This window comes from Stegostoma tigrinum, chromosome 2 (assembly GCF_030684315.1).
Source record: "Stegostoma tigrinum isolate sSteTig4 chromosome 2, sSteTig4.hap1, whole genome shotgun sequence".
In the NCBI taxonomy this organism is placed as follows: Eukaryota; Metazoa; Chordata; class Chondrichthyes; order Orectolobiformes; family Stegostomatidae; genus Stegostoma; species Stegostoma tigrinum.
Genome location: NC_081355.1, coordinates 82,775,661 through 82,803,575, shown reverse-complemented (window position 1 = coordinate 82,803,575; position 27,915 = coordinate 82,775,661). Strand labels below are relative to the sequence as shown.

The 27,915-nt window shown below is 43.0% G+C and overlaps 2 protein-coding genes across 7 annotated transcripts in view; one reads left to right on the top strand and one right to left on the bottom strand.

The window, feature by feature from the left end:
- Nucleotides 1-1,793, bottom strand: part of LOC125464760 (cytoplasmic dynein 1 intermediate chain 1) — a 272,641-nt gene extending 270,848 nt beyond the window's left edge. For 3 of the 6 annotated variants that reach the window (XM_059655055.1, XM_048557569.2, XM_059655069.1), the window contains exon 1: nucleotides 1,096-1,340. The gene's annotated coding sequence lies outside the window, so the exon portion shown is untranslated. Of the gene's footprint in view, nucleotides 1-1,095; nucleotides 1,342-1,620 lie in introns of those variants that run through there. The other 3 variants (XM_048557615.1, XM_048557596.1, XM_059655073.1) reach the window with 3 other exon arrangements.
- sdhaf3 (succinate dehydrogenase complex assembly factor 3) lies at nucleotides 1,383-27,915 on the top strand. Its single transcript, XM_048557634.2, is given in 3 exon segments — nucleotides 1,383-1,874; nucleotides 27,437-27,594; nucleotides 27,596-27,915. Coding segments are annotated over 3 exon segments (369 nt in total). The 5' UTR covers nucleotides 1,383-1,700; the 3' UTR covers nucleotides 27,633-27,915.

The window sequence follows — 27,915 nt, the reverse complement described above, 5'->3', positions numbered from 1 at the left end:
ACAAGTACCAGCTGATGCAGATGGAATCATCACTGAAATGTAATGAATGAATACATAATCGAATCTCCCTCATCTGTGGGCATCCCTACACCAAGTGGACCACAGCTGTTCAAGAAAGCAGCTGACCACATATTGCTCAAAGGCAACTAGGGATGGGCAATATATGTTGGCCTTGCCAATGCCACATATGCCACAGATAAACTTTATAATAATCAGTCATATTGGAAATAGGGAGAAAGAAAGCTACAGATTGCAGGAAGATAGCCATCAGCTGATCTGTTGGTAGCGCTCATTCAGTAGAACTGTGATGTAATGTATTTCAAGATTGTAAACAAAGCAAAGAAAACTGTTTGGGTAGACAAGCAAAGGGACATTGCAGTGCCTGGGCAGAGACCTGAAAGTAAAATGTAAATAAGTTAGTTAAAAAGGCACATGGGATTATTTTCTCTATTGGCATAGGCATAAAAAATGATTAGTTTATGGTAGAACTGTATAAAGTTAGGCCATACATAACACACTGTTTGCAATTTTGTCAACACATTACAAGAAGGATACGATTACACTGAAGTAGGTACACGGGAGCTTTATGAAGATGTTTCAGGTAGGAAAAGATTAGCTTTGAGAAAAGACTGGGTATCCTATGGATAACAAGGTGTAGAGCTAGATGAACGCAGCAGGGCAAGCAGCATCAGAAGAGCAGGAAATCTGACGTTTCGGGTCTAGACTCTTCTTCAGAAAATGAAGACCCGAAACGTCAGCTTTCCTCTCTTCTGATGCTGCTTGGCTTGCTGTGTTCATCCAGCTCTAGACCTTGTTATCTCAGATTCTCCAGCATCTGCAGTTTCTAGTATCTCGGATATCCTATGGAATCTACTTTTGGAATGAAAATGGCTGAGATGAGTTTTACGTGAGGTGCTGGGAGGCCAGACACTGGATTGCAAGGACCTGATCCCAACAACACGGCTACAAATAACTAGTTGAGGATTTCCCTTCCCTTGAGGGTGGTGGGATCGGGACTACACTGTTTGGGCGGGTAACAGTGACAGAAACCACAGGTACGTTTAAAAAAAATACGTTGAGAAGCTGAAGACTTACACGGCTGGAGAAGGTCAGAAATCACACGACACTAGGTTATAGTCCAACATGGCTAGAGATTAGGGTGGGGGGGGAGTCTTTAAGTATGTAGAAACACAATGGGCTAAATAGCCCCTATTCGTACATTTTCTGTTTCATATTTTTCGCATCCACTGTGTTTTATTTCTAATTTATGTTAGTAAATCGGCTGCACATGAAACGCTCCCTTGTCAACCTGAACCCGATCATCCTCAGGACTGGAGGTGACGTTTCCACGGCAACGTCCAATCAAGGGCCAACAGAAAAACTCGTGCAGCAACATCAATGATCCGACCAGCAGCAAAGTTCCCTTTCGGAACCAATGTCACAAAAAAAGTCAAGTGAGAGACACTCTACAAAAGGCGACATTTATCGCTGTATTTGTTTCCTATTTACATTAGCTCGATGGAAGAAAAAGTTTGGAGTGGGGAAGGTCTGTTCTGATTTCCCGTCCCCACCCTGGACGTTGGACGGAACCCAACATTCGGAGGAATATATGTGTCGTACCTGAGTAGGAATATCCGACAGCGGGGGTGTCCGGTGAGGGTAAGGTCACTCACGGTGCCAGTAGTTACCGGGGAGACGGGATGGCGTCGGCCGGGGCTGGGCGGGTGCGCACTCTATACAAACGGCTTTTGCTCGTGCACCGGCTGCTGCCTGACGATCTGCGCGCCATCGGTGACCGTTACGTCCGCGAGGAGTTCAGGAGGAGCAAAGGGATCGGAGCGGAGGAGGCGAACAGGTTCCTGAAGGAGTGGGAGGTGAGAACCGGATGTTTAACTGGGCCACATGGTGGGCTGGTGTGTGTGTGTGTGTGTGTGTGTGTGTGTGAGAGAGAAAGAACTGCACTGATTTTCATATCCCCCCCTTCACCCACCCCACTGCCAGCCCGCAGGATTCATAATGTAGGCTAACAACACAGACATCTCCTCAACGAGAACTGACAAGCTATATTCTGTACACAAAAGGCAAATCAAATCATTCCTACAATCTGACCCCACCACCAAGGACATTTTTCCCACCCCACCTTTGTCCGCCTTCCGGAGAGACCACTTTCTCCGCAGCTCCCTTGTCCGCTCCACACTCCCCTCCAACCCCATCGCACCCGGCACTTTCCCCTGCAACAGCAGGAAGTGCTACACCTGCCCCCACACCTCCTCCCTCACCCCTATCCCAGGCCGCAAGATGACTTTCCACATCAAGCAGATGTTCACCTGTGCATCCGCCAATGTGGTATATAGTATCCATTGTACCCGGTGTGGCATCCTCTACATTGGGGAAACCAAAAGCAGAGGCTTGGGGACTGCTTTGCAGAACATCTACACTAAGTTCTCAGTAAACAACTGCACCTCCCAGTCGCGAACCACTTCAACTCCCCCTCCCATTCCTTAGACGTCATGTCCATCCTGGGCCTCCTGCAGTGCCATAATGATGCCACCCGTAGGTTGCAAAAACAGCAACTCATGTTCTGCTTGGGAATCCTGCAGCCCAATGGTATCAAAGATAATGGGAACTGCAGATGCTGGAGATTCCAAGATAATAAAATGCGAGGCTGGATGAACATAGCAGGCCGAGCAGCATCTCAGGAGCACAAAAGCTGACGTTTCGGGCCGAGACCCTTCATCAGAGAGGGGGATGGGGGGAGGGAACTGGAATAAATAGGGAGAGAGGGGAAGGCGGACCGAAGATGGAGAGTAAAGAAGATAGGTGGAGAGAGTGTAGGTGGGGAGGTAGGGAGGGGATAGGTCAGTCCAGGGAAGACGGACAGGTCAAGGAGGTGGGATGAGGTTAGTAGGTAGCGGGGGGTGCGGCTTGGGGTGGGAGGAAGGGATGGGTGAGAGGAAGAACCGGTTAGGGAGGCAGAGACAGGTTGGACTGGTTTTGGGATGTAGTGGGTGGGGGGGGAAGAGCTGGGCTGGTTGTGTGGTGCAGTGGGGGGAGGGGATGAACTGGGCTGGTTTAGGGATGCATTAGGGGAAGGGGAGATTTTGAAACTGGTGAAGTCCACATTGATACCATATGGCTGCAGGGTTCCCAGGCGGAATATGAGTTGCTGTTCCTGCAACCTTCGGGTGGCATCGGATGGCACCCGAAGGTTGCAGGAACAGCAACTCATATTCCGCCTGGGAACCCTGCAGCCATATGGTATCAATGTGGACTTCACCAGTTTCAAAATCTCCCCTTCCCCTACTGCATCCCTAAACCAGCCCAGTTCATCCCCTCCCCCCACTGCACCACACAACCAGCCCAGCTCTTCCCCCCCCCCCCCCCCCCACTACATCCCAAAACCAGTCCAACCTGTCTCTGCCTCCCTAACCGGTTCTTCCTCTCTCCCATCCCTTCCTCCCACCCCAAGCCGCACCCCCCGCTACCTACTAACCTCATCCCACCTCCTTGACCTGTCCGTCTTCCCTGGACTGACCTATCCCCTCTCTACCTCCCCACCTACACTCTCTCCACCTATCTTCTTTACTCTCCATCTTCGGTCCGCCTCCCCCTCTCTCCCTATTTATTCCAGTTCCCTCCCCCCATCCCCCTCTCTGATGAAGGGTCTAGGCCCGAAACGTCAGCTTTTGTGCTCCTGAGATGCTGCTCGGCCCAATGGTATCAATGTGGATTTCACAAGCTTCAAAATCCCACCCCCCCCCCCCACTGCATCCCAAAACCAGCCCAGCTCATCCCAGCCTGCCTAACCTGTTCTTCCTGTCACCTATCCCCTCCTCCCACCTCAAGCCGCACCTCCATTTCCTCCCTACTAACCTCATCCCGCCCCCTTGACCTGTCCGTCCTCCCCGGACTGACCTATCCCTTCCCTACCTCCCCACCTATCTTCTCCTCTATCCATCTTCAGTCTGCCTCCCCCTCTCTCCCTATTTATTTCAGAATCATCTCCCCATCCCCCTTTTTCTGATGAAGGATCCAGGCCTGAAATGTCAGGTTTTGTGCTCCTTAGATGCTGCTTGGCCTGCTGTGTTCATCCAGCTCCACACTTTGTTATCTATTATTCTTCACTTTTTTCTCATTTACATCATAACATGAAAATCCAGCAGGTGGCAGAGCAAGCATTCCGTGGCTGTAAAAATGCATCTGTTATCCATACTCTATGCAAACATTTCTCTTGTGGGACTAAAGTGTCAAAGGTAGTCTAATTCCCTTATTGTTTAAATAATTAATTCTTCTATATAAAAAAGATTATGTGCTTCACCGCATTCACTGTCTTCCTGCTTCTCCGTCTTGCTCCAGAATGTTCTTCAGTCACAAAGAAGACCTTACAATGCACCTTATTGTGCAGGATAATGTCCTGGCTTTCACAAGGAATGAATTCCCACTTGATCACCATCTTTGCTAAATTAAACGCCAAGTGGTGCAGATTTATTGTACCTGTTAGACAAATGACTTAGCAGTCCATTATTATTCTGCTAATCATATCAAATGCTATCAGAGATAACACAGTGTGGAGCTGGAGGAGCACAGCATGCCAGGCAGCATCAGAGGAGCAGGAAAGTTGATCCTTCAGGTTGGGAGTTTAGGAAGAATGGACCAGGGTGTCCCGGAGGAAACGATCCCTGTGGAAGGTGGATAAGGGAGCAGAAAGGAATATATGTCCAGTGGTGGCATCTTGCTGGAGGTTGTGGAAATGGCAGCTGGTGATCTTCTGGATGTGGATGCTGGTAGATAAGGACAAATTCTGCTGTTAAGTCAATTTTGTATCCAATTAATAGCCTGAATCCTGTGTGACCTAATTTTATTAATTAGTTTATTGCTGGTGTGGGAGAGAAGAGAGGGGGTGAGGGCAGACGTGCAGGAGATGAGTCAGATCTGGTTGAGGGCCCTGTCAACAACGGTGCTGGGGAAACTTCAGTTAAAGAGGAAGGTGGACATTTTGGAGGCTGCCTTGTCAAAGGTAGACTCATTGAAACATATGTGACGGAGACGGGAGGAAGTGCGAGAATGGAGACTTTTTACAGGAAGCACGGTGCAAGGATATATAGTCCAGGTAGCTGTGGGAGTCAGTGGGTTTATAGTGGATATTAGTGGCCAGTCTATCCTCAGAAATGGAAACAGAGATGTCGAGTAAGGGAAGGTAGGAGTTAGAGATAGATCTGAATCATCCTTTTCTTGATTCTGTCCTATGTTTCTCACTCCTCTGTGAGCTCATACAGTCATACAGCAGAGAATCAGACCCTGCAGTCCAACCAGCCCATGCCGACCACAATCCCAAACTAAATAAGTCCGACATGCCTGCACTTGACCAATATCCTTCCAAGTATTTCTTATTGTTATACTTATCTAAATGTCTTTTAAACCTTGTAGCTGTACCCGCATCCAGCATGTCCTCTGGAGGTTCATTCCACACATGAAGCACTCTGTGTAAAAACAATTGCTTGCTCATGTCTTTTTTAAATCTTGCTCCTGTCACCTTAAAAATTATGCCCCCTAGTTTTGAAATCCCTAACCCCAGGGGGGAAAAAAAACCACCTGCCATTCACCCTTTTTATGTAAATCTCAATAAGATCACCCCACAACCTCCTACGCTGTGAAAAATGTCCCAGTCTATCCATCGTCCCGAGCTTAATAATATCCTTCCTATAACAAGGTGACCAGAACAGGACACAGTAATCCAAAAGATGCCTCTCCAACCTCCTGCATAACCTCAACATAGTTCCCAATTCCTATACTCAAAGATCTGAGCAATGAAGGCAAGCATGCGAAACACCGTCCTAACCACCCTATCCATATGTGATGCAAATTTCAAAGATTCATGTACCTGAACCCCTACGTTTCTCTGTTCTACAACACCACCAAAGGCCATGCCATTAATTCTATAAGCCCTGTGCTTTGTTTGTTTTACCAAACTGTAATATCTTCCATTTATCCAAATTAAACTCTTTCTGCCACTCTTCAGCCCATTGACCCAGTTGATCAAGATGTCCTTTGTAATCTTCGATAACCTTCTTCACTGTCCACTATACCATCAATTTTGGTATCATCCACAAACTTACTAACCATGCCTTCTATATTCTCATCTAAATCATTTACACAAATGACAAACAAAAGTGGACCCAATACCGATCCCTGTGGAACACCCCTGGTCACAGGACTCCAGTCTGGAAAACAACTTTTCATCATCTGCTCCCAGGATGAGGCATTCCACTCCTGTACATCTCAGATGTCCTCCTTCTTCAAGGACTGCAACGCTACCCACCCACCCAACACCCCCCCCCCCCCCCACACAGTGGTCGAGAACGTCCTTGACCGTGTTTCCCGCATTTCCTGCAACTCATTCTTCACACCCTGAACCTGCAATAACTGCCAAAAGAGAATCCCCCTTGTCCTCACATACCACCCCACCAACCTCCAGATACAACACGTCATCCTCTGACACTTGCGCCGTCTACAATCCGACCCCACCACTAAAGACATTTTTCCGTCTCCACCTGATCTGCTTTCCGGAGAGACCACACTTTTGTCCGCCACACAATCCCCTCCAACCCCTCCATATCCGGCACTTTCCCCTGCAACCGCGGGAAGTGCTACACTTGCCCCCACACCTCCTACCTCACCCACATCCCAGTCTCCAAGAAGGCTTTCCACATCCAGCAGATGTCCACCTGCACATCTGCCAATGTGGTATACTGCATCCGCTGTGGCTTCCTCTACATCGCGGAAACCAAGCGGAGGCTTGGGGACTGCTTTGCAGAACACCTACGCTCGGTTTGCAGTAAACAACTGCGCCTCCCAGTCGTGAACAATTTTAATTCTCCCTCGCATTCCTTAGACGGCATGTCCATCCTGGGCCTCCTGCAGTGCCATAACGATGCCACCCGAAGGTTGCAGGAACAGCAACTCATATTCCACTTGGGAACCCTGCAGCCCAATGGTATCAATGTGGATTTCACAAGCTTCAAAATCTCCCCTCACTGCATTCCAAAACGAGCCCAGCTCGTGCCTGCCTCCCTAACCTGTTCTTCCTGTCACCTGTCCCCTCCTCCCACCTCAAGCCGCACCTCCATTTCCTCCCTACTAACCTCATCCTGCCCCCTTGACCTGTCCGTCCACCCCAGACTGACCTATCCCCTCCCCACCTACACTCACCTCTGCAGGCTCTATCCACGTCCCTTTAACTTGTCTGTCTCCTCTCCAGCTATCTGCTCCTCTATCCATCTTTGATCCACCTCCCCCTCCCTCCCTATTTATTTTCTGATGAAGGGCCTAGGCCCGAAACATCAGCTTTTGTGCTCCTAAGATGCTGCTTGGCCTGCTGTGTTCATCCAGTACCACACTTTGTTATCTCAGATTCTCCAGCATCTGCAGTTCCTGTTATCTCTTTCCATCACAACTGTCTTCTGCTGTTAAGTCAATTTTGTATTAAATTGATAGCCTGAATCCTATGTGATCTAACTTTACTAATTAGCCTACCATGCAGAACCTTATCAAAAGCTTTACCAGAGTCCAAGTAAATAATGTCTGTTGTTCAGCCATCATCAATTTCCTTGGTTACTTCTTCAAAAAAACGCAATCAAGTTTATGCGACAAGATTTCCTTTGCACAAAGCCATGCTGACTATCCCTAATCATTCCTTGTCTCTCCAAATGCATATAAATCCTATATTTCAGAATCACGTCCAACCACTTACCTAGCACCAAAGTCAGACTCAGGTCTACAGTTAATCTTGACCCTCTACACACACAATAGTACTTTGTAATCTTCTGAGGCCTCCATTCCTCTAGCTTTGGCCTGTTTTGCATCATCTATTGCCACTGACAGCCATATCTTCAGTTTGCTATGCCTTGAACTCTATGTTCATTCTTAGGCATCTCTGCCTTCTTATATTGCTCTCCTTATTTAAGACTCGCCTTAAACCTACCATTTTGTAAAAACTTTAGTCACTCAATTTCAAATTTTGCTTTGCAATGTTCTTCTGATAAAGCTTCTGTTTAGATCATCATCTCATATTAGAGGGATTATGTAGTTTTTACTGTTTCGGTCAGAAAACTGATTGCGACCATGGTGGCCAGTGTTAAGCAATTAATAGTATAGGCTAGTCAGGGATGTTAATGTGGATTTGTAACCAAAGGATAATATTTAAAAGCTAAAACTAAACTGGTAAAAGAATGGGTCTTGTGCTGCAGTGGTAGTAACCCTACCTCTGAGTCAGGTGACCTGAGTTGTTCAATAACATATGTGAACCTGTTGATTAGAAATTATCAAAATTGATCAAAGAGGGTTATGGGTGTGCAGTGGTAGTGTCAATACCTCTGAGGGAGAAGGTCCAGGTTTAAATCCCGCTTGCACAACAGGTGTGTATTAACATGCCTGTACATGTTGATTAGAAAATACCTGAATTGATAAAGGTGAATACTGAATGGATGTGCAAAGAAAGTCATAGATTTGATCACTTTGGCCTTTCAAAAAAACCACATGAAAGTAATGAACTTTAAAGTTCTAATATTAATGCTGAGGTGCTGTGAGAAAGGATTCTCTGAAAGAGAGAGGGCAGAATTCAGGCATAAATAGATTAACAATGTATAACCAATGGTGTACCTCGGAGATGACATTCAACCCTCGCATTCCTATCAGGTACAAAGAATGTCCGATGGCAACGCTTAAGGAATTGTCAAAATGCACAGCTTCTCTACCGTATTAAGATCCACATATTGTAGAGCCACTTGTGCTGAATTTTTATCTTTTATAGTTTTCTTTTAGAACATGGACATGGAGTGTTTGTACTGTAGAGGTTGCTGTAACTGACTCGCTGTGAGCAAGATTTGTAAATAATTGTATCTCTGCAATTTTCCATTAGATGGCACTAAAGACTTGAATACCTCTGCTTTAAAATGGTTACAGTTCTGAAGGAGGGTCTATTCTGCCCTGAAATGTTCATTTGAAGAAAATTTTATTAAAAACATAAAAGATGCTGCAGTGTAAAATATAACTTTCTTTTTTTATTCTGGTATAATTCTCACCTGAAATAGGCTAAAGGTTAAAGACTTTCTCAAGCCTTCTGGAAATTAGAAACAAAAATCTCTGCGTTGTTCTGGGTGGCAGTTAAATTGTGACAGCAAACATCAAGTTGTGTAAGACAGGCACAAAATAATTACAGATGAAGAAGGATTTTGACAGACCTTAGTACATTCAGCCAGAGAACCTCCCCATTATATCAAATCACCCTTTTTTTAAAAAACATTACTGCTTCACAGTACCAGCACTGTAAAGAATATCTTTCAGTCTTAGCTACTTTTTACTAGGTTGAACATGAGTATCCTTGTGTTACTTTCTGTCTCAGGTGAAATAACATTCTGGATTAACTTTTTACATCCCCTTAACGATCTTGTGTAACTATACACTTAGGTCACTCAGTTTTAACTCACTTTTGGCTCCTTGACTGCATCTAATTTATCAATCTACATCTTCAACATCGAACAAAATGTGAGCAGAATTTTTCTCCAATTAAATATAGAGAAGGCAGAAATTATTGACTACAATTCCTGACACTATCTCTGCTCCCCAACCACAGACTGAAAAACTCTTCCCTCTCTATGGTCATTATTTGAAGCAGAACCACATGCAGCCTTGTCATTAAAGTGAATGCTTAAGGAGGTGGAGGAAATAAAACAGTCTGTTTTTTATTGGATAGCATCAAGCTTTTTCAGCAGCACTCATGCTGATCACATCCAAGCAACTGGGAAGTAGCCCATCATCATCCCAACACTTGCCTTATGATAGGCTTGAGGAATTCAGGAACTGAGATACTCACCATATCACCTATCTCTGATCTGCTGTTGTAGTCACGCTATATAGACCATATTTTTAATCGGTCCAATTATGTTTCTGATCAGTGACGGTCTGCACTATATTGATGTAATGGGAAATTCAACAGGGACAATGATAATTACTATCATGGCAACCATTTTATTGGTTGTGGTTGTTGCCTGGGAGGGTGTGATGTGGATGCTAGCAAGTCACAATGCCTTTTGTAAGCACCAAAGTAAAGTATTTGTTATGTATTATGAATAATTTATTAATGATCTTGATCTTGGTGCACAGAGGACAGTTTCAAAGTTTTCAGATGCCACGATACTTGGGAAAAATTGTCACGGCGAGAGCAATAGTGTAGAACTGCAGAATGACATTCAGTTCGTCTATGTGGAGTGGCTGAATAGGTAGCAGGTGAAGTTCACTGCAGCGAAGTGTGAAGCAATGCACTTTAGTATGAAGACATTGAAAGACAAAATAAGTGGGGGTACAATTCAAAAGCGGGTGCAGGAGCAGAGTCCTGGGTGTTTTTGTGCACAGATCATTGACTTTTGCAGGACAGGTGTAGAGATTAGATAATAAAGCACACAGTGTTCTTGGCTTTGTTAATCGGGAATAGAGTACAAGAGCAAGGTGATGTTGAATTTGTATAAAACACTTGTTAGACCTCATGGAGTGTTAAGCACAGTATGGCTCCTATCTTATAGGAAAGATGTGAATGCTTTGAAGAGAGTGCAGAGGAGGAGCTCCACTGTAACCCTTCCCCATGGCTGAAAATTACCCATTGACCGTTAATCTGTTTCCTCTCACTCAGTCAATTTTGCATCCACATTGCTACTGTCACTTTAATACCATGGCTATATCTTTCCTCGCAAGTCTGTTATGTGATACTGTCAAACATCAGAAATTCACCAAAGTTCCTTCTATAGCACCTTCCAAACCCATGACCACTTCCATCTAGAAGGTCAAGGGCAGTAAACACATGGGGACACAACAGTAAGTTCCTGTCTAAGCAAATCATCAACCTGACTTGGAAGTATTTTACCATTCCTTCACTATCGCTATGTAAAAATCCTGAATTCCCTCTGTAAGGTTATTGTGGGGCAACCTATAGCTCATAGACTGCAGTTGTTCAAGAAGGCAGATCGCCACCACCTTCTCAAGGGCAACTAGGAGCAGGCAATAAACACTGGTCAGCCAGTGACATGCACATTCCAAGAGTGAATATATAGTCTTCTGGATGTTAGTGTGTACCACATCAATTGCATTATCACCATTCAGTCTTCTACCCCTCATCAAAAAAACATCCAACAAGTTAGTTGAACACAATAGAAATCCATGCTGACTCTTCCTAATTAACACACCTTTTCACATGGGACTGCTAATTCTATGCTGAATAATTGTTTCCAGAAGTTTCCTCACCACAAAGTTACACTGATGGGTGTCTAACTGCTGGCTTTATCCTTACGACCTTTCTTAACAAGATCGTAATGTTTGCAATGTGAATATGAAGAAACTGTTATCATCAGGTAAACATTAACTGAGAAACTGAAAGCAGAGAGAACAGTTGGCTTTCAAAGTGGTGAAAGTATACAGTGTGTGGCAGCAGGCTGCAGAAGGAGCATACCTCTTTTTGATTTATCTAATTTGGGCTTTGAGTGTACAGTGCTCTGGGGCTGTGGGTAGAGTTGGTCCAACAGCCCTGGAAGCCAGTGTTCAGTAATAAATAAATGATGCAGTGGGTGATATTAAGCCTTTTGAGTGTCGTTGAAGTGACCCCATTCCAGCTGGTGGATTGACTTTGGGGAGCTAGGTGATGAGTTATTTACTGCAGGATTTCAAGCCTTTGCCCTGCTCTTGTTGCCACAGTATTTATATAACTAGTCCAATTCCGTTTCTGGTCAATGGTAACCTCCTGGGTACCTGTTGGTAGGGGCTTCAGCAATGGTAGTGCCATTGAATAGCAAGGGGCTATGTTTAGAATTTTACTATATTATTGCCTGGCATCTATCTAGTGCTGTTTAAACTCCATTTAACTGTGAGCTCAGTACACCCTGCTGAGGTAGTTTTTGCTTTTGAAACTCAGCTAAGCATTCATAATGACACGGTAGGCCTTTTGACCCCAATTGAAGCTGCACAACTGATAGTACTATATACTTCTAAAGATTATCAAATAGTCTATGAACCAAAGTTACGCTTCTGTAGTTTTCTTTTAATTGATAGCTTCAGCCTTTTCATACAATAAAGTAGAGGATTTGGTTTAAAAATCAGCTAATCAGAATTTACCTGCCATTCAAGGGCATTTGTATGTCTCCTTTCAGTTTTTAGCTCCCATACTGTGAATTAAGGTTCTTTTGACGAGCCAAAATGGTGCCTTTTGGAAATCAACACTTAGTTCAAATGACAGTATAGAGATCAGATCACCTGTGTGAGTCATGTGCTGTCCCCTTTCCCCACTGGCAAAATTTGACATCCAAGACAAAGGTGTGACTTCCATGTCTGAATTCTGCCTTTCATTTCTAAAGATTCATGGAGTTTACCTGATTCTACATAAATCCAGCCTATAGGTCACAATAATATGGAATAAAGTAATATAATAAATAATATGGAAGTTGTGCTAAAACCTTGTAAATACTTATTTAAAATTCTCTTACTGGATGTGGGTCTCACTGGCTAGGCCAGCATTTATTGCCCCTCCCCAATTGTCCAGAGGGAAGTTAAGATCTTGTTTGGATCTGGCGTCACCTAGGTCAGACGAGGTGAGGATGGCAAATTTCCAGATGGTTCACAGCGTCATCACAAGGTTATCTATTTCTTCCAGACTTTAACTGAATTCAGATTTCACTATCTGCCATGGTTGGATTCAAATCTGTGTGCCCAGAATATTGGCCTGAGATTCTGGGTTGCTAGCCTAGTGACGTTACCAGTATGCCACTGTAAGTTAAAGTCAATCATTTCGGATCTAGTTGGAAAGATTGCCATTTGAAAATGCAGTTGAAAACTGGTCTGGGAATTTACATCAAGTTGGGGTCAGTTGTGTTGTTCCCCATTGTCAAATAGCCTGCCAGTTATTTACTTTGTTGTTGGATTCGCACCAGACACGGCACTGGAGTTTACTTACCTAAATCCCGACATGAGTTAATACCTTTTGGAAGATAGGAAGAAATATAATTAAGTTGACACTTAAAGACAAACTGTGAAAGAAGATGCATAATAAAATGTTGATACTGTGAGAAACTTTTTCCGATGCTTTCAACTTAATAGAAAGTATATCTAATTTTATCAGTAGATATGTATTTTGAAATATTATATTTTTGTCAGGTACAGAATAATCAGCAGTCAGTTGTGCAAATTACAAGTTTTCCCTTAAGATTTAAGAGTAATTTGGACAACGTTGGTTGTACAGTTTCCTGGGACAAAATGTTATGAACTCGAGCCAAGGTAGGTTGATGTTACAGTTTAACAAAGTGTGAAGCTGGATGAACACAGCAGGCCAAGGAGCATCTCAGGAGCACAAAAGCTGACATTTCGGGCCTAGACCCTTCATCAGATGGGTCTAAGCCCGAAATGTCAGCTTTTGTGCTCCTGAGATGCTGCTTGGCCTGCTGTGTTCATCTAGCATCACACTTTTTGTTATCTTGGATTCTCCAGCATCTGCAGTTCCCATTATCTTTGTTACAGTTTGTTTGTTACCCAAGGAAGAACGGCAGTGTGTCTAAGATGCCCATGAATACCAAATGTGTGTGAAAAATTTAAGTTTGAATATTTCACTAAGTTTATTGATTTGCAGATTTTTAAAAAAACTCTCATAAATTGGAGATAATTTTTAAAATAAATGTGTTTCAGTTGGCAACCAAAGTTCAAAGCAATGTCTTTTAAGATGAAAGACTGCCACCACATGTTGCTGAAACAAAAACAGAAATTGCTGGAGAAACTCAAGAGGTCTGGCAGCATCTATAGAGAGAAAACAGAATTAATATTTTGAATGCGGTGACCCTTCTTCAAATCTCAGACTTCAGAAAATTTTATTTTGTATGTTGCTGAAATCCTTTTTTTTTAATTTTCACAACATTCAGATTGCTTCGTCAGAAATGCAGACTATGTTCCTAATTTTTTTACAGAAACCTAGATGAAAGGTTAAACTCCAGAGTATAGAACACCAAAGTTGAAAAGAGTAAATGAAAAAAATCAGATTGTGATTGGGAGGAAGCCAAGCTCAGGCTTTTAAAATTGTAAGGATATAGGAGTTCCACAGTTTTGACATTGTTCTGTATTAGAATCTTTTCCACAATCTTAATTACAGTATTTCAGAATGTAGGGAAGACAACAAGTAAAATGCTGTAGCACAAAATTAAGAAATAGGAGTTGTAAGTTTTGATGCACTACTGAGAAACTGACAATGGAAAACATTCTGCTGAGTCACTGTCATCAGTTTGTTTCCTTTATGAATTTGTGCTACCTGCTAATTGTAATGATTTTTGTGTTCAGCCAACGCTTTGTGTGCATTTCATTGGCTGCACATATGTATTATGTCATTACTAAACTGCACTACTTATAACTAACTTGCACCTTTTAAAGGGGTAGTGCATTGTGATTGAAGCAGATGTTTGGAGTGATTCTGCAAATAAATTTGAGACCTATTGTGGTGCATTCATAGTGTCCTTACTTCTGGGCCCAGGTTCAAGTCCAACCTACTGCAGCGATGTATCATAACACATCTGAGTAGGTTGATTAAAATAGCTACAAATGAATCTGACCTAGGCAGAGAGTGAAGAATGGATGACTGTGCGAGAGAACAGGCTCTCACCTCTTCACTGTGTTACTGGAAATTTTCGTGGAAGAACAGGATTAAAAAGGAGAATGAATGTACTTTTTCTTCTTTGGGAGAACCTCCAGACATAGGATTTAAAGTCTGTAGGAACTGATTTCTACAGAAATCAATGTTAGGTGTATGGTCTCAAAAACTTTGGTGCAAAACCAGAAGAAATTTCTCTCTCAAGTGGCCAAAGTAAGTGGTTTCAAATGCCATTCCTACCATCTGCACCACTAGCTTAATTCACCACATCTCCACCACTCACTCACTGATAAGAAGACAATGAAAATGAAAACACACAGCTTAATTTCATAGGTGCAACAGAATTTAAAGGATAACAGATGAAATCTGCATTATCTTTTATATGAGATCTCTAGTTGCTCTCTTAGAACATCACCCCCCTCACAATTTGAAGGCTTTTTGTCCCAAAAGTACATCAGCAATGATAGGGTGTACTCCTCCACATGCTTGCCATGTACAAAGCCTGACGAAAAGGCTACATTCAGTGGTGAGGAAAATAGAATAGTTTTGCACTATTTATTGAAGGTTTTTGCTTTCAAACTTGGTGTCCAATTTTGCAGTGGTAACTGGTGGCAAACTCTAGCATAAATTGTAGAGCAAAATTTCCTCTCATTTTCTTTCTGCTGCACAGGCTTCCGAGGCTCATGTATGGCAACAACTTCCTGAATTGGAAGTCAATGCTGCGATTAGCGTGCTGATGCTGATTGCTGTGCATGGGACATCAGTTCTTGCGCAGCTTAGGAGAAATGTTGCTGTAGAGTTAATTAAGATGCAGCATCTGATGCTCAATGTCTCAATCTCCATTTCAGTTCAAGCCCCCTTCCATCCAGTGTCTGAGTGCTGCAGTGGAAGCTCAAACTGTTGCACTTTGCTTCTGAATACTAATGTGCAAACAGTCTTCTAAAGCATCACAGAACTCATGAAATCTACTCTTCTATTGACCTGCTCCATAAAGGCCCATTGTAGATATTGAATGGTACTGAAATCTCTCTTTCTTTTCCCCCAGCATGCTCTTCTAGCAGTTTTTCCAGTTGTGCAGGACCTTTGTTCACTCTTGCAATTGTTCACAATGCCAAAAAAAGGCTCTACTTGGCCACTCTGCCTGAAAATAACTGGTTTATGTGCCACCCATTTTTAACAAACCAGATCATTCCCTGTGCAGTATAAAACATTGTAAAAGTATGGAAAAGCTGGAGTGGATATCCCTAAAATGAAAACGTGCATTGCGTAGTGATTGACACCATGATCTTCCTGCTCTGCATGCTGCAAGTAGACTTTAGGTGCCTGTTGATCCTCCGGCTGGAATGGCGCCCAGTGCAATTCGGGCCGAATCATGTACATTTGATACAGGAGCCATTTTAAACTTTTTTTACGGACCTTTGTAGCACTGAATTCACAATTTTATTGTAATATTTCCAAAGTGATTCCTTTATCTTTACACTTTATTTGTTCATAATTATAAAAAGTTTTATTATCATGCATGCAATCCAGAAATATTTAATGTGCATCTAAATTCTTCTCGTCTTGTTATCAAGTTATCTTGCAGTAATTTTATAGTTCGTATTACAATGGAGAACCAATCTTTAAAAAGCTATATACTTAAATTCTTATATTCCTGCTAATTTTCTGTTTTGGTGTTTAGCATCCAGTTAGGGAATGGTTCCAACGTTCCCTCAGTTCAGTTGAAGCTTGTTTAGAGGTAATTTGCGACTTTTAGCATGATGATCTTGCCCAAACCAGAAATCAACCTGACTGTATATTGTAAAGCTTTATTCCCTGAAAGAAAATAGTGAATTCTACATGTTTTTATGCCTTCATATAATTCCAATGTACCAAAAAGCTTGACTGCTACTGAATTAATTTTGAAGTTTCATAAATATTGCTTTGTAGGAAATCATGCTAATCAATCAATGTACAGTAATAATCCACCAACAGCAACTGAGGTAAGCAATCAATTAATCTCTCTGGTGCTGGTTGAGGGTGGAATCTCTGCCAGAACACAAGATAAAAATGGATTTTTTCATATTCATCTGAATGGAAAGACATGTCTGCAGGTCTGATCCAAAGTATGACACCAATGACAGTGAAGTTCATTGCAATATTTTGCTAATGTGTGAAATTGTACTATGAGTTCAAATTTTGCTTGGTGAGTCAGATGCTGCCTGTGAGCCAACCTGACAGAAAAGATATCCTCCATTACTTTCATCTTGCTGCTCTTCAGTTTTGTGATGCTGTTACTCTGATCTAGTCCAAATACTATAAATATCTGTAATTGTGACAGTGCTGTATTCAGGTTATACAAAATGCATGTCTGAACATCCAATATGGCCGGCAGTGTATACATCCATGTGCCAGTTTGAAGCTTCCCATGAAAAATCAGTTTGCCTTGAACATAGGCAAATTGCAATCAAGACTGTATTTGCATGTAGCTTAACTAATGGTACAGATAGGTGGGTACCACATGCACTGCGAGGTTGAGGTCTTCTTTCTGAAATTAGTGATTCCAATATTGCATTAGGACTGGTAAAGAAAGGGTGGTGGAGCCAGGATACGTTGGCTTGGAATGAAATGTGTCGTTTGGGACTGTAGTTTACAGGGGATGCATGCACAGGACATTGGGGTCATAACGTTTTGGGATATATCACAAAACTGAAAGCTAACTTCAGTAGTAACCATGATAACAAAGTGTGGAGCTGGCTGAACACAGCAGGCCAAGCAGCATCTCAGTAGCACAAAAGCTGACGTTTTGGGCCTAGACCCTTCATCGGAGAGGGTTCTGGAATAAATAGGGAGAGGGGGAGGCGGACCGAAGATGGAGAGAAAACAAGATAGGTAGAGAGGAGAGTATAGGTAGGGAGGGGATAGGTCAGTCCAGGGAGGACGGACAGGTCAAGGAGGTGGGATGAGGTTAGTAGGTAGGAAATGGAGGTGCGGCTTGTGGTGGGAGGAAGGGATGGGTGAGAGGAAGAACAGGTTAGGGAGGCAGAGACAGGCTGGGCTGGTTTTGGGATGCAGTGGGGGGAGGGGATGAGCTGTTGCTTGGGAACCCTGCAGCCCAATGGTATCAATATGGACTTCACCAGCTTCAAAATCTCCCGTTTCCCCCACTGCATCACACAACCAGCCTGGCTCATCCCCCTCCCCCCACTGCATCCCAAAACCAGCCCAGCCTGTCTCTGCCTCCCTAACCTGTTCTTCCTCTCACCCATCCCTTCCTCCCACCTCAAGCCGCACCTCCATCTCCTAACTACTAACCTCATCCCACCTCCTTGACCTATCTGTCTTCCCTGCACTGACCTATCCCCTCCCTACCTCCCCACCTATACTCTTCTCTCCACCAATCCTCTTTTTTCTCCATCTTCGGTCCGCCTCTCCCTCTCTCCCTATTTATTCCAGAACCCTCTCCCCATCTCCCTCTCTGATGAAGGGTCTAGGCCCAAAACGTCAGCTTTTGTGCTCCTAAGATGCTGCTTGGCCTGCTGTGTTCATCCAGCTCCACACTTTGTTATCTTGGATTCTCCAGCATCTGCAGTTCCCATTATCTCTGGTTTTGGGATGCAGTAGGGGAAGGGGAGATTTTGAAGCTTGTGAAGTCCACGTTGATACCATTGGGCTGCAGGGTTCCCAAGCAGAATATGAGTTGCTGTTCCTGCAACCTTCGAGTGGCATCATTGTGGCACTGCAGGATGCCCATGATGGACATGTCGTCTGAGGAATGGGAGGGGGGAGTTGAAATGGTTCGCGACTGGGAGGTGCAGTTGTTTGTTGCGAACCAAGTAAAGGTGTTCTGCAAAGCGGTCCCCAAGCCTCCGCTTGGTTTCCCCAATGTAGAGGAAGCCACATCGGGTGCAATGGATATAATACACGACGTTGGCAGATGTGCAGGTAAACATCTGTTTGATATGGAAGGTCATCCTGGGGCCTGGGATGGGGGTGAGGGAGGAGGTGTGGAGGCAAGTGTAGCACTTCCTGTGGTTGCAGGGGAAGGTGCTGGGTGTGGTGGGGTCGGAGGGGAGTGTGGAGCGGACAAGGGAGTCGCGGAGAGAGTGGTCTCTCCGGAAGGCAGACAAGGGTGGGGATGGAAAAATGTGGTGGGGTCGGATTGTAGATGGCGGCAGTGTCGGAGGATGATACGTTGTATCCGGAGGTTGGTAGGGTGGTATGTGAGGATGAGGGGGATCCTCTGGGGGCGGTTGTGGCGGGGGCGGGGTGTGAGGGATGTGTGATTGAGCTACAACTTTTTAATACCAATTATTAGGCCCTATCTGTCTTTTTTTTGGAGCCCAGTCAGTAGACCTAATTTGTATTAGTAAATATTTAAACAGCCAGCAGTGGGGGCCGTAATGCTTGATTTCTGATATTTTAAGCCTCACATATTTTGCCCATGTGGTATGGAGTAGTGTTTAAAGTCCAGCTGAATATATCAAAGAAAGGGAAGCGAAGGAGTGAAATAGAATTATACTAAGTTTAACTCATATGAGTTCCACTGTTCTTTCTCAAGGGTATAAAGGAAAGAACGTTCCAAACAAGATGAAAAGTACAACCATCCCACCCTCACCCAACCTTTCTCTTTGGAGGTATGCAATTAAATCCACCATGGGAAGTAATTGCTTTATCAGCTTTCCAACCTGGAATATTCAGGGTCTAAGCATTATTGTTTAGAAAACTAAACAAAAATGAGTAGTTTGATCATATTGCATCCTGTAGCTCTTTGATTGGCCTCTAAAATGTATTGACAAGTTATGATGGCGTGTACTGTTAGTTCCAGAGTGACAGCCATGACCCTTCTATAACCCACAGATCAATATACGATTTCATTATTGACAGCAGGAACCCATCTGGAATTATTGCCTCTATTTTTAAGATTAGGAAACTCTTGATCTGCTTGAATAACATTCAGTATTTTTGTGTGCAGGCATGTAAAAGTGATGGTAGGCGTTCATGTTCCCTTCTTAAAAAAAATTAGTTCCATTTATAGATTAAATCCAAAAGAAGCATTGATAACCCAGTTCAACCCTAGAATGTGTAAATTGAAAACTGAACCATTTACAATATTAATGGTGCTGGTTGATGCTTTGCTAAATTGGATGAATCTCATAACTCACAGTATGTTGTGAATGTTCAATTGAAATTAATATCCTGCTTTATAGGCACAGTTTAATCCAATGTCATTCATCTGACATTATAATATTTTGTAATGTTGTAGTTTTCTGAAATCTGAGATGTAAAATGAGTGCTTGTGTATTTTATCTGGGCTAGATGGATTTCCCCCATTTGGCAGAATACAAATTTTTGGATACAACTCCCCCTTTTTATCAACTTCTGCCTCCCCACAGCTGCTCCATTACTGTCAATGGTAGGAAATGAGAGGCTCTCAGCCTAAAAAAGTTCTGTCAATAATGATGTCCGAGGGCTGAGGGGAACCACCATTCATTTCATCATGTGATTGCACTCTTTTCCCATCTACTTGGTAGAGTCATAGGTCTTGACAGCCTCGGTGGGGTAGTGGTGTCCAGTGGAACCATAGGACTTGAGTCTTAGTAAAATGGTGGGGCACCCTCAGTCTCAGGGAAATGCAGCAGGTTGGGAGTGGATAGTTGCATGAGTTATCTAAACTTGAAACGTTAGTTTACTTTCTCTCGATGGATGCTGCCTGACATGCTGTGATTTCAGCATTCTTATTTTCAGTGAATACCTTACATTGTGTGGATTCCAGGTGTTGGCAGCAGGATGAGTGCAGCCAGAGTCTAATTAGGGTTTCGCATGTGGTGCCAGAAACAGTGGAGTATGAATCTTAGCAGCCAACTGAGTGGTGATTGGGGAGCAGTTTTTTTTTGGTGGGGTTAGGGGTGTGATGTTAGTGGTGGAGCTAGAAATTGGGCTTCAGATTGTATATGTAGGGCGAGGAAGGGCAAAGTACTTCACAAACACACATTTTCATATCTAAATTTATTATTTACATGTTGATCTATAATTTTAAAAGTTTAATTATACATTGAATGTTATTATGGTTGTTTGTGCTCTTTTTTTTGTTTTTGCTGGCATCTAGTGTCATGTCATGTAGCTTTTGTTTTGCATGTTGTTTCAAGGAATGTGGGCATTTGTTGCTTGTCAATGATTGTTGTTGTATAAGTGGTGTTGAGTTAAAATGGGTCATGTCGGAAAATTGTTGTAAACATCGCCACTGTCCATGGCTTCACTTCACATTGTAAGTAATTAATTGAACAAAGTAAGGTTCTGTTGTTAGGATGGACTTTACCCTTGCATTCACTAACTGCAATGAATGCTGAAATTCTGAGGTAGTATGAGTACCATGCTGATTGCTCAAAGTGTTGCTATCTCTGTGCAATAATTCTGGTGGTACCTTCTCAAGAAGATAAAGGTTGGCAGACAATTAGGGCAATTAATCAAGCAATTGAGAGGTAATTTAAAGTACTTTATTCTTTTTCGGAGGAGCATGAATCCCAAACTATCCTATAAGACCATTAGATATAGGAGCAGAATTAGACCTTTTGTCCCACTGAGTCTGCTTCACCATTCAATTATGGCTGGTATGTTTCTCAACCCCATTCTCCTCACAGCCCGTAATCCATTTACTAATCAAAACCTGTCTATCTCTGTCTTAAAGACACTCAATGACTTGGCATTTTTGCAGCAATGAGCTCCATAGATTCATCACCCTCTGGCTGAAGAAATTCTTCCTCCTCTCCATTTTAAAGGGTCACCCTTCACTCTGAGGCTGTGCCCTTGTGCCCTAGTCCCTCCTGGAAACATCTTCCCCATGATCGCTCTATCCCAGCCTCTCAGTACTCTATAAGTTTCAATGAGATCCCCCCCTCATCCTTATAAGCTCCATTAAATACAGACCCAGAGACCCTAACTGCTTCTCATATGACAAGCCCTTCATCCCTGCAGTCAGCCTTGTGATAGTCCTCTGGACCTCCGCCAAGGCCAGCAAATTCTTCCTTAAATAAAGGGCCCAAAACTGCTCAAAATATTCTAAATGTGGTCTGACCAGAGACTTATACAGCCTCAACAGTAAATACATCCTTGCTCTTATTTTTTGTCCACTTGAAATGAATGCTAACATTTCATTTCCTTTTTAAATTCCAACTGAACCTGCATGTTAACCTTAAGAAGATCTTGAACTAGAACTCCTAAGTCCCTTGTGCTCAAATTTCCAAAGGTTTTCCTCATTTAGAAAATAGCCTACTCCTCTTGTTCTTCTGCTCTCACACTTTGTCATATTGTATTCCATTTGCCACTTCTTTGCCCACTGTCCTAGCCTGTCCAAGTCCTTCTGCAGCCTCCCCACCTCCTGAATCTGTCTCTCCGTTTATCTCTGTGTCATCTGCAAACTTAGCAACAATATCCTCAGTTCATTTAACCAGACTGCCAATGTGTAATGTAATGTTAATGTATAATGATCCCTGTCGAACACCACTAGTCACCGGCTGCCATCCTGAAAAAGACCACTTTATCCATACGCTTTGCCTTCTGCCAGTTAGTCAATCCTCTATGCATACCAGTACCTTGCACTATTAACTCTAACCTTATTTAGCAGCCTCCTGTGTGGCATCTTGTCAAATGCCTTCTGGAAATCCAAATAATTCACATCTACTGGCTCTCCTTTGTTTAACTTGCTCATTACCTCCTTGAAGAATTCTGTCAGGCATGACCTCCTCTTGACGAAGCCGTCCTGGTACAGCCCTATTTTACCATGCATTTCCAAGTACTATACAATCTCATCCTTAATAATAGACTCTAAATCTTACCCACAACTGAGATCAGGCTAACCAGCCTATAGGTTCCCATCTTCTGCCTCCTTACCTTCTTAAACAGGTGTTACGTTTGCCATTTTCCAATCCTCTGGAACCCTCCCTGACTCCAGTGATTCCTGAAAGATCACCACCACACCTCCACAATCTCCTCCACTATTTCTTCCAGTACATTGCTGTGCAGTCCGTCTGGTATGGGTGATTGATTCACCCTCAGATGTAGAAACACAAAAAATAGGTACTGAACCCTTAAGAGTACTGATAGGCAGAGGGATCTGGGTTTTCAGGTACACAGGTCACTGAAGGTGGCAACACAGGTGGGAAAGGTAGTCAACAAGGCACATGGCATGCTTGCCTTCATCAGCAGGGGCATTGAGTTTAAAAATTGGCAGGTAATGTTGCAGTTTTGTAGAACCTTAGTTGGGCCACATTTGGAATATTGTGTCCAATTCTGGTTGCCACACTACCAGATGCCACCAGTGATGGCTTTGGTGACGGTACAGAAGAGATTTACCAGGATGTTGCCTGGTATGGAGGGCATTAGCTACAAGGAGAGGTTGGAGAATCTTGGGTTGTTCTCACTGGAATGACGGAGGTTGAAGGGGGACCCAATAGAGGTTTAAAAGATTATGAAGGGTGTGGACAGACTGGAGAGTCTGAAGCTTTTTCCCAGGCTAGAAGAGTCAGTTACTAGGAGCTATGGGCTTAAGGTGCGGGGAGGGGTTGGGGGGGAAGGTTTAAAGGTGATGTATGAGGTAAGTTTTTTTTTTTGCACAGAGGGTGTTGGGTGCCAGGAATTTGCTCCCGGGGGAGGTAGTGGAAGCAGATACTTTACTGTCTTTTAAAGGGCATCTTAACAAATATATGAATAGGATGGGAATGGAGGGATATAGGGGGATACAGTCCTCGGAAGGGTATGGGGTATTAGTTGTGATAGGCAGCATGTCGGTGCTGGCTTGGAGGGCCAAAGGGCCTGTTCCCGTACAGTAATGTTCTTTGTTCTCTGAGTAGGCCATTCGGCCCTTTGAGCCTGCACCATCGTGTAGTACGATCATGCCATCACAGTATCCCATTCCCATACCCTTTGATTCCTTTAGCCGCAAGGGCCATGTCCATCTCCCTCTTGAATATATCTAATGGCTTGGCCCCAAGAGCTTCTTGTGGGAGATATTCCACAGGTTCATAACTCTGAGTAAAGAAATTCTTCCTCCTGTCGGTCTTGAATTGTTTATGCCTTATTCTTAGACTGTGACCCCTTGTTGTGGATTTCCCCAACATTGGGAACTTTGGGAGCATCTAGCCTGTCCAGTCCAATCAGGATCACATATGTTTCTGTGAAATACCCCCTTGTTCTTCTAAATTCTAGCAAATACAAGCCCAGTCAATCCAGTCTCTCTTCATATATGTCAGTCCTACCATCCTGGGAATCAGTCTGGTGAACCTTCGCTGGACTCCTTCATTAGCAAGAGTGTCCTTTCTCTGACTAGGAGACCAAGACGACACACAATACTCAAGGTGTGGCCTCACCAAGGCCCTGTATAACACTAACAAGACATCCTTACTCCAGTACTTTTGTTGTGAATCCTTTTGTTATGAAGGAGTGCATGCCATTAGGTTTCTTTAATGCCAGCTGTATCTGCATGCCAGCCTTCAGTGACTGCTCCGCCACAACATCTAGATCTTGTTGCAACCTTCCCTTTTCCTTAATTACCACCAAAGCAGATAACCTCATACTTATCCTCACGTTTAAATTGCATTTGCTAAGTATTTGCTCACCCAGCCAGACTGTCCAAGTCAGCCTGCAACCTCTTAGCATCCTCCACACAGCACACACTGCCAGCCAGCTTAGTGTCATTTGGAGATATGGTATTCAATTTCTTCCTCCAAATCATTAATGTATGTTGTGAACAGCTGAGGTCCCAGCACTGAACCCTGTCGCACCCCTCTCATCACTGCCTGCCACTCTGAAAACAACCCATTTATTCCAACTCTCTGTTTCCTGTCTGCCAACACGTTCTCTGTCCATGTCAATACATTACCTCTGATACAATGAGCTTTGATTTTTCTTACTAATCTATTATGTGGAACCTTGTCAAAAGCCTTTTGAAAGTCCAGATACACAACATCTGCTGAGTCACTATTGTCTCGTCTACTGGCCACATCCTCAAAAAATTCCAGATTTGTCAAGAACGTTTTCCCTTTAGTATATCCATGCTAACTTGAACCCATTCTGTCACTGCTTTTGAAATGTTCAGACTTTCAGCTTCTCCAGCACTTTCTCCTCAGTGAGGACCACTACACTCACCACTGCTCCCTAACTCTGTTGAAGTTCTGGTATGCGGCTCGAGTCTTCCACATGAAGACTGATGCAAAGTACCTATTAATTTCCTTCAGAGAAAGTAGGAACTGCCGATACTGGAGAATCTGAGATAACAAGGTGTCGAGCTGGATGAACACAGCAGGCCAAGAAGTATCAGAGGAGCAGGAAAGCTGACGTTTTGGGCCTGGACCCTTCTTCAGAAATGGGGTATTCAGTTCCTTCACTATTTCTTTGTCCCCATTACAAATTTTCCAGCTTCATTTTCCAGTCTCCAATGACCTTTCTTGCCTCCCTCTTACCTACTGGCTATCTTGCCTTCTTATTTTATCTTTTTCCCTCATTTTTGCCTGTTTAGTTGTCCTCTGCTGGTTTTTAAAGGTTTCCTTCAGCTTCCCCCAATATTCACCACATTGTGTCCTTCATTGTTTCCTCTTTTGATGTCCCTGACATCCCTTGTCAGCCATGGTTGCCTCATCCTCCTCTCAGTATGTTTCCTCACTGGGACGAATTTCTGCTGCATCTCCCAAATTACCCCAGAAACACGTGCCATTGTTGCTCCACCATCTTCCCTGCTAGTAAGCTCTTCCAATCAACTCTGGCCAGCTCCTTTCTCCTGTTTTTGTAGTACCTTTACTTAATTCTCATACTGTTACATTTGATTCCAGCTTCTTCTCCTGAAACTGCGGGGTGAATTCTATCATACTATTGGCCACACCCTCAGTCCTATGTTGACTGCCTGCCTCTCATAGTTGCCTCCCCCCCCCATTTGCTGTGCCTTAAGTTAGATTCCTGACCCTTTCTATGCTCTGTCTTATTATTTCTTTTTAAAACTTTAATAATCTTACTAAGCCCTCCCCATTTTTGTGGAGCTGTACCATGTACCATTGAGTGAAATATGACTGATGAGAATTAACAGCTAAGTTATCATCAGCTGCAAACGGTTCCAAATTTCACATAGTGCTGATTGTAAGATTTGATAACGTGTTGAATTGTCTCTACATAGGGACATCATACTAATATCCCATGAATTTAAATCACAGCAATCTTTGAGCCATGTGTTTACCTCTTGAATCTTGTTGACCCGGTGCCATTAGTGCATGTGGTAATCCGCTTCTTGGTTCAGCTTTGTAATTTAGCCCTAGCTCTCCCTCACCTTTGGTGTTGTGCATTGTCCTTAATGGGCTTTGTATGTACATTAATCAGTTGAAATATGGGTGATTTACTGGTGGTGGTAAACAGATAAAAGTGAGTTTTGAGAAGATTTGTAGCTCAGGTTGAGGTTCTAGAAAGTTAGCCACCAGGATACATGAACATCAACTAGCCACAAAACGACATGACCCACTATCACTCGTATCCTTACATACAGATAAGGAAGGACACCACTTTGATTGGGACAACACATCCATCCTAGGACAAGCCAAACAGAGACATGCACGAGAATTCCTAGAAGCATGGCATTCCAACCAGAACTCCATCAACAAACACATTGATTTGGAGCCAATCTACCATCCCCTGAGAAAAAGAACAGGAAGTGACATCACCGACACAGGAAATGACATCACCAACCCAAGGAAACCTAACCAGATAAATAGAAAGCGGGACATAACACCAGCACTTCGTCGGAGGCTCACTGATGATGTTACATAGAATGGTGATGAAACGTCTGAAAACTAACCTTCCAGCTCAGCGAGCAAACTCACATCCAGAACAGATAAAAGTACCACAAATGATTTTGGTGGTGGGAAGACAAAAGCCTTTCAGTTGTGCATAATAATGCTTGTAATAAAAAGGGACAGCAAAGAGTAGCCTGCATATTGTTAGTAACTAGTACAGTGGAGCAGTGTTCTCTGATTAGCAGTGTTAAATGGAATCATGTTTTATAATAGACCTTATTCTAAGTCACTATAAGATACAAAGGAAATTTAATAGGTGAGTTCCAGTATTTGAGACTGTCTCTGAAGATAGGGCCACCTGCTCAGAGTTGGAAAGGGGCGATAACAACAGCAACAAACGTAATGTCCAAGTTCAAAGTTATGCAATAGTGCTGATTGAGGGGCAGGAGGGATAGGGGAATGCAACTCACAGTACTGGGTTTGATAATAAAAGGATCAGCTTCCTTGTCTGAGCAGCAATGTACTGCATCACTGTGCTTATTAGAAATGTGTATTCGTTGATCTCTGTGTGTAGTTGAAGGAAGATCTTAGTTTGCAAGGAGTGAGTTGATCCTCACCGTCAGCAAGTGTCAAGCTACCTTGAATTTCTTAGCATCTGACTCCACCCCCCCAGTCTCCTTCCATTTTCCTTTGTATAAATCTATAATCAAATCCCTCAAACTTCCTTTGCCATCAAATCCTCATTTGGCCTCCATGTTTCTAATTACCAAACAGATGCACATAGATTAAAATAAATTCTGAATAGTCTTAACAGTAGGTGTCCCTCATAAAAGTCAATTAAGTGTTTATGTTCATTTCTTGATGGGGAAAGCAATTAGTAATGCATTGTCGCAGTTACTGTGGTGTCTTTAAATCTCAGCCTGTTTCAAAAGTAAATCATTGCTGACATGCCTAATAAGCACTTCTCAATTTTAAGTTTTAAAACCTCTAATGCAGCACTCTGATTTTTATCTTTTCTCAGGCTTACGCAGATATACTGCAGGCACAAGCTACAGAGAGTGTAATGCGTCCCATGCAGAGGGTCTGCTATGGAATTGACCTCACAGCAAATAAACTAAATGACTTTAATGAAGATCAGATTGGACAATTATATACACTAATGCAAGAAGCTACAAAACCAGTTCAATAATGAAGATGACCCTTATCACAAAAAATAATTTATTCATTACCACAATAATGTACAGTTAACATTGGAATTGTACTTGTCATTTCTGTTTTCTGTGTATTTTGTTTTCTAGAAATAATAAAGTCCGAGGATTTTAAGTGTGATTGTCTTGTATTCAGCAAAAGTTTAACAGCCCATTTGCTTTCAACATGGTAAATTGTGAACAGATAGTAATATTTAATATTTCAAAAAGATCAATAAAATTATTTTTCAATAATAAATCCCTTGAATACTGAACCAAATCTTATGTAAACTATTTTTAATGACAATACATG